Here is a 7,244-nt window from a genome sequence, read left to right as displayed (position 1 = left end):
AACCTTTGGAACCCACATAAAATTTATGCATTTAGGAACATATATGTATACACATATACATATATGTGTAGCAACAGTTAATGAAAAAAGAGGCCATGCATTTGAAAGAGTGCAAGGAGGGGTATATGGGAGTGTTTGAAGAGAGGAAAGGGAAGTGAGGGAGATATAATCTCAAAAAATAACAGAAAGAAAACGCACAAAGGTATCCTCTGACCTTATGAGTGACATGACATCACATACATCACACATGGACACACAATATGAAAAGTGAATTGAGGGTAGAGCTGGAGACATGACTCATTGTAGCCAGTCTTTTTTTGGACCAGCTCACAAATAACAACACGGAGACATTATTAATTATAAAGCTTGGCCTTAGCTTAGGCTTTTCTCCAACTAGCTCTTATAACTTAAATTAACCTGCTTTTACTAATCTATATTTTGCCACGTGGCTTTTACCTCTCTCCCATCATGTATCCCTGGCTTGTTTCATGTCTTCCTGGCATCTCTATTTAGACTAGATTCATCCTGAGTTTCTCTCTTTGCTGGGAAGCTCTACCTAGTCTCTCCTGCCTAGCTTTTGACTATTGAGCTCTTTATTAAACCAATCACAGTGACACATCTTTACATGGTGTTAACAAATATTCTGCAGCAGCACAATGGTTCAGAGCACTTGTTGCTCTTTCAGAGCACTTGGGTTCAATTCCTGGCAGCTCACAGCCATCTGTAACTCCAGTCCCTGGGAATCTGACACTAGGTACACACATCGTGCACAGATATACATGCCTGAAAAACACCCATCCACATAAATAAAATTAGAGAAAAATATCATGAAGACCAAAGTAACAAGGAAATATTCCCATGGCCAGAACATTGGAAGGTAGCTATTTCTAGGAAAGACCAGAGCTGTTAAAAGTGTGGCTTGCAGTAAATAAGCATTAAAGCACTTAAAGCGTAACAGAGACAGCAATAATTTGCCTGCAGTAGAAACTTAGAGGCTTCATCTCACCATGCCCTTTAGGATGCTTTGCCAAACTTGGTGACACTACCCCTTCATTCCTGCAATGACCTCTTCCTTCCTCCAGGGGGCAGCATAAAGCTCATATGGTCCCAGGTCCAGGAGCTGCCTTCACTTCCCTCAGAGAGATTGCATCCCTTTGTTCCTCTTCAAGGGAACGTTGCACTCTCCATCTTCTCCTCCTGCCTTCCCAAGTTGCTGATTCGTTGATCCCCTCTTGAGCCTTCTTCCTGTTGAGCCAGTCTTCAGCCAAAAGCCATACTAGAGCCATCAGGACTACGCATGCCAGACCAATCCGAATGAGATTCTGGGTAGTATGATCCCAGAAGACAGAGTCTGGAGTCAGAAGACAGGGTGACTGCTGACAGACGCTACACCCAGCCATCCTCCCTCTTCTGCTTAGCACTCCCGCTTTGCCTTGCACCTTTCCTCAGAGTCTATGCTTCTAGCTGTTTGCTTACCCTCTTGTAATCCTGATTCTTCAGCTGTGGAGTCGAACACCCTATAATCTGAGGATAAGGAAAAGAAGAAGGGATGAGTGAACAGAGGATAGTGTTGCATCCTTCCTTTGAAACTTTTTTTTCTGTGTATGTCCCATGGCATCCTATGGCGTTCCAATGTTGGTCCTCACCCAGAATTCCAAGTCTCAGGGGCTTTATATGGCAATAGAGTAGACTAGTAAAGAGATGGACGCACTCAAGTTTGGATTCACCAACAGTACAAATACATGTATCTTCATGCCAGATGGAAACTCTGGGGAAGCCTCATTTTCCTCATCTATTCAATGTAATTTTCTTCTCACAGGAAGACAAATCCATACATGACATTTTCTTCACCATCTGAAGTGAGCTGCTCCCCCATCCACATCATCGTTTCTGTGATGCTTAGGTTTAAATGTCAATTTGCCATACTCTATAGTTGTCTGAAAAGTGAGTTCAAGTGAGGAATTATTTAGATCAGGTGGGCCTGTGGGCTTGTCTGTGTGGGATTGCTTTAATTATTAATTGATGTGTGAAGACCCAGTCTATTGTGGATGTCACCATTCCCTGGGCATGGTTGTATGAACAGTATAGGACAGGAGAACACTTGATGAGATCACAAACAAGTAGCATGGATGTGTTTGTTTCTTTCTGTGCTTGACTGTGGATCCAGCTTGGGTCCTCAAGCTAGTGTGGTGAGCCCTTCACCAATAGCCAATTCCCCAGGTCCTTTCTGGTCAATTTGGAAGTGACTCACCAAGAGAAGAAGTAGGGTCTGTAGGTGCAAAGCTGGTGTTCCCAACACCTAGAAACAGAAAATAATTCTTTTTTTTTTTAAATAGAATTTTACGTCTCCTCCTGTATCCTTTATTCCTTCATCTTTCTCTGCCCCTCTTGTGTTCCCAAGTGGCTGGTTGGATCTTTAAGAAGCAGAGAACTCTTTGCTATCTTTAAAAAAAATCACTGTCAAGGGTATCCTCTAGGGCTGTGGTTAAGACACAGGTGAGAATGTCCTTACCTGGAATGAGTAGTGTCACAGGCTCACTGGGGAAAGACCAGGTATAGTCACTGTAAGAGCCAAAGCATCTGTATGTTCCTCTGTGGGCTCTGGTCATAGGGCCCATGGGGAACTTTGCTTGGCTGTTCCCATATCTTTGCTGGACATGGTTGGATCGTCCTTCCTTGAGCAGAAAGAATTTGCTTGTCCCAGCCACCAGATGGCAGAAGAAGGTCACATTCTCCCCCAAGGTTACTTCGTGCCCTGGGTGAACCTGGAGTTTGGGTATGTCATACAGACCTGTGGGAGAAGGAGAGCTGGTATAGAGAGCTTTATCACACCCTGACTCCTCAATCTACTGCTTCCCTGTCCCTGTGAGCAAATATATTGGAATCTGGGCTGATTCTGCTTCCTAAACTTGTGCTTGTCACAGATAGATCCATTATCCTTTAGAACTGAGGGACTTAGGCCATAGCTTCTGCATCTCTACTCTTTGGCTCTGAATTTGTTTCTCAGGACCAAAACCACTCACATCACCTAGAAGCCTGAAGATGCTCTGCCCCTACCCAGAACCACTGCATCAGAAACTCTAGGACAGTCTTTAAAATTTTAAAAATTATAATTTTTTGATATTACAATTACACTATTTCCCCTTTCTCTCTCCCAAACCTCCTATATACCCCCTTGCTCCCTTTCAAACTGGTGGTCTCCCTTATTTCAGTATTTGTTGTTACATACATATCTGTGTATGTATACATATACATACACACATATATACTTATACACACACACATACATATATGATTATACATGTTCCCAAATACATGAGTACAACCTGTTCAGTCAGTATACTGTTACTTGTTGATATGTTTTCAGAGCTGACCATTGGTATGGGATATCCAATTGGTGTGGTCTCTGCTGGATAAGACTATCTCCTGCTGTCAGCCTCTCTCAGTTGCCTTTAGTTCTGTGTGTAGGGTTGAGGCCTCCTGGACTTTCCCCTGCCCTAAAGACATCATTTTGAGGGAGGTAACTTGGTAAAGACCTGAGTTTGATCCTCAGGTCTGGGCTTGATCTCCAGTATCCAAGAGACAGTAGTGTTATTACTTCCTTTTGGTATGAGGTTACTTATTTATTTAGTTTCTCTATTTTTCCCTCTGTGTGATTGTGTGTGGTATATGTAGTGTATGCTCCTGTGTGTGTATCATTGTGTGTACCTGGGTGCTCATGTGTGGAGGCCAGAGTTGCATGTCCTGCTTTTTCACTCTTTATCTTATTCCCTTGAGACAGGGGCTATTGAACCTACAGCTAGGCTGGTGGCTATGAAGCCACAGCAATCTGGCATTGGTCCCTGCCCAGTTCTAGTGTTACAGACACACCTGACTTTTTATGTGGTTTCTGAGGATTTGAATGCAGTTTCTCCTACTTGAACAGCAAGCTCTCCTATTCATGAGCCATCAACAGGTGACTACCTGTTGGCTATTGTGACTAATGCTCCCATGAACACGCATGTGTGAGAGCTCTCTGTGTTTTTACAAGGTCTCTAGATAATTTTCAAGCTTGGATAAATTTGAGAACCATGTGTGTGGCTACATTTTCTGATGAAACTCCATCAAAGGCTAACCTCTTCCTGTCTAGCTTTGATTCTCTTGCCTATCAGTCCTTACTTAGCCTTACCCCAGCACAGAGTGGCCTATTTTAGAAACATCTTTCAGAGATCTTGACCTAAGACACATTTTGATGCCAGGGCAGAGAGCTGACCCATGTAGTTTATCCTTGTAGGAAGTAGCTGTAATTGGACACATCCCCTGACTCCTAGCCAAGATAAGCAGTATCAGAGTGGGGCTTAAAGAGATTTTGGAATTTGTGAACACAGGCACTCCCCATGATTCATACCAACATGCCTCTCGATATAAAAACCAAGACACTCACCAGTAACTACCAGAACCAGGGGATCACTGGGTTCTGATTGAAGCTCCCCACTCTGATAGAAGCAAGTGTACTCCCCTGCAGTGTGTAAGGTCATTTGTGGAATGAAGAAGTTTACTTTGCTCCTGGATCTACGTGACTCTGGTCTCTTCAAGGCCAAAATGTTTCCTCTAAAGTACAGTTGATACTCAGAGGCACTCTGAGGCCCCTGGCACCAGATGGACACAGGGGTTCCTTTTGTGACCCTGGTAGTGGGTTGGGCCCAGATGATGGGTTTCAGGAGATTCTCTGAAAAGGAACCAAAGGCAGGAGTCCCAGGTGAACCATTACCTATCTTCTCTACTTACCCTCAGCCAGTTTGAGGCCATCATAGTGAGGCAGAATGCTCATCTCTGTTTCTGGGATGTTCTCAGATGGACTCTGAGATGAACCTGAGATGAACGGTCCTGAGGCTCTCAAGGGAGGAAGGACTTACGTTTTTCTGTGTTGATCCTCTGGCTCCAACATAGCTCTAGAAAACAGTAAGAATGATACAATGTCTCCCCCACTTGTGCTCTTGATTCCACCCCCCTTTTATGAAGGACTTACGGAGGCAGATTAGGGCAGTGAGTGTGGACAGCATACCACTGGCAAGACCAATGCTGAACTCTGTGTGTGTGTGCGCGCATTTGTGTGTGTGTGTACTGAGTCCAGTGGGTGAGGGAGATGCACAGGATGTGGTGGGTGAGCTCTAACACCAATCTCCATGGGACTTTCACACTTTTTTTTTTTAAAAACAGAAAGAGTCACAGATCTCCCCTCACCACTGACCTTGGGCTTCAGGCAAAGTTGTGGTTCACACAACACATTTAACCACATTTTGAGTCTAAAAGGTTCCCTTGACCATCATCTGCCCAGTCTGAAACCTGTTTCTCGGTCAACCTTTAATTCATTCAGGGGAAGGCATGGGGGAGAATTACAGAGCAAAATGTCTGAGGATTTCCCAAAATGGGAATTTTAACTTTCATATTCCTGTGTGTAACATGTATGTGTTTGGATTTGATGATTGGTTTAATCAGAAAGCAACACTAATGTGATATTAAAAATTTTGCTATTTTATTCCAGTACAATGCTCTTATTCTATTATTTTTATTTTCATGTGCATGTGTGGTGTGCATATGTGTGTGTATGTATGTTTGCATGTATATAGAAACATCCATGGACACGTGTGCATGTAAAGGCCTGCAGTTGATGCCATGGATCACCTTTGATTGCTCTTCCACATTATTCACTGAGGCAGGGTCTCTCAATCAAACTCAGAGCTTACCCATATGATGAGTTTCACTAGATAACTGGTCCTGGGGAATTCCTTGCCTCTGCATTCCCAGGCTGGAATTACAGGTGGGCTTCCATGTCTGTATGATGTTTTACATGGGTTTTAGGGAGTTAGACTCAGGTCTTTATTCTAGTCTTGCAAACATTTTAATCACTGAGCTATCTCCACAAACCTATTAGATGTGTGTGTGTGTGTGTGTGTGTGTGTGTGTGTGTGTGTGTGTGTGCACATATCTGTGTACTTTTGGATACAATGTTCCTCAAGAGCCAGGAACTTGCCAATAGGCTAGCTTAGCTAGCTTACCCACAAGCCCTAGGTAGCCACATCTTGCCTCCCCAGCACAGTGACCATAAGCATGTGTTACCACCCTTGGTTTTGATGCTTTAGAGATTTCATTTTAAATTATGTGTGTCCATGTGTGTGTATGTGCATGTGAGTGTAGTGCCTGTAGAGGCCTCAAAAGTGCATAGGATTCCCTGGAGCTGGAATTACAGGTGGTTGTGAGCCTCCTGATGTGGGTGATCTTCACTGTTGAGCCATCCTCCCAGGTTCTACCTGGCTTTGGGAGATTGAACTGAGGTCCTCATAGTTGTAAGGCAAGCATTTTACTGACTTGTTGGTTAGATTGCTTTCCTTCCCTTTCTACTCCATTAATGTTGGGGTTTGCTGGTTTACTATGTTAGACACTATGGATTCCCTCTTCCTGTCTCGATTATCTCTTCCCCTCATGAAATTTATTATTTCCTGTACCCTTGTGACTGAGAGCATCTTTCTTCCTCTTATGTGCATGATATTAACTTTGTCATCTTCTGTGAGGCTTGCTTGGTGGTCATGACCAGCCTCAGTTTGTGTTTATCTTGAAATGTTCTTATTTCCTTGTTAACTTCATGGCAAAACTTTCCTGGATATAGCAGCATTAGTTAATTGATTTCAAGTCTTGAAATACATCATCCCACACTTTTCTGCCTTTTGGGTTGCTGAGAGGGCGTACATTATTCTGATATATGTGTCTTTATATGGCTTTTAGTAGTCTTTCTTTGCTTTGTGTTTTTGATATCTTGACTGTATTATGTCATGCAGAGTTCTCCTCTGATCATGTCTACTTGGAGTTCAAGATAACTCTTGTGTTTGGATGTCTAGGTCTTTCTCTAGACTTGGGAACCTTCTGCTCCGAGTTGATTTTATAGGTTATCCAGACCTGTGGTGCATTTGACAATGTTCTTGCCATCTGGTGGGTGCTCAGTTTTCGTCTTTTGGTCACTCTTCTACTTTCACTCCTGTTGCTGTGCTGAGTTACCCTGGCAAAGGAAACCTAGGGGAGGAATGGTTTATTTAGCTAACACTTCCCCATTGAAATCTACCACAACTGGAGCATCAAGTCAGGAACTCACACCCCATTTTCTCAAACTCACTATTTCTTACATTTCTGGTTGTGAGCCTAGCCTTTAATGGCTGAGCCATCTCTCCAGCCCTCACGATTTCTTTAATGCTATAAATGTTTTCATAATT

The 7,244-nt window shown here is 43.2% G+C and overlaps 1 protein-coding gene across 1 annotated transcript; it reads right to left on the bottom strand.

The window, feature by feature from the left end:
* Positions 1-1,097: 1,097 nt before the first annotated feature.
* Positions 1,098-5,042, bottom strand: LOC118591824 (natural cytotoxicity triggering receptor 1-like). The gene is made up of 7 exons (XM_036200234.1): positions 5,009-5,042; positions 4,896-4,931; positions 4,424-4,708; positions 2,513-2,791; positions 2,252-2,299; positions 1,477-1,524; positions 1,098-1,351 (listed from the first exon to the last, which is right to left on the bottom strand). The coding sequence occupies exons 1-7, from the start codon at positions 5,040-5,042 to the stop codon at positions 1,098-1,100; spliced, it is 984 nt and encodes a 327-aa protein (XP_036056127.1).
* Between the last annotated feature and the right edge of the window lie 2,202 nt (positions 5,043-7,244).

This window comes from Onychomys torridus, chromosome 1 (genome assembly GCF_903995425.1).
Source record: "Onychomys torridus chromosome 1, mOncTor1.1, whole genome shotgun sequence".
Taxonomy (NCBI): Eukaryota; Metazoa; Chordata; class Mammalia; order Rodentia; family Cricetidae; genus Onychomys; species Onychomys torridus.
The sequence above is the reverse complement of the archived record's forward strand: the minus strand, read 5'-3'. Positions and strand labels throughout refer to the sequence as shown.

Bases quoted from the DNA above. Each gene is read 5' to 3' on its own strand.
- LOC118591824 (XM_036200234.1), bottom strand. From the start codon at position 5,042: ATGCTGTCCACACTCACTGCCCTAATCTGCCTCC. The intron at 2,792-4,423 runs GTGAGTGTCTTG...CTTCTCCCACAG, and splicing joins CCTGGTTCTGGTAGTTACTG to GTCTGTATGACATACCCAAA. The intron at 1,352-1,476 runs GTAAGCAAACAG...TTCTGACTCCAG, and splicing joins AGAATCAGGATTACAAGAGG to ACTCTGTCTTCTGGGATCAT.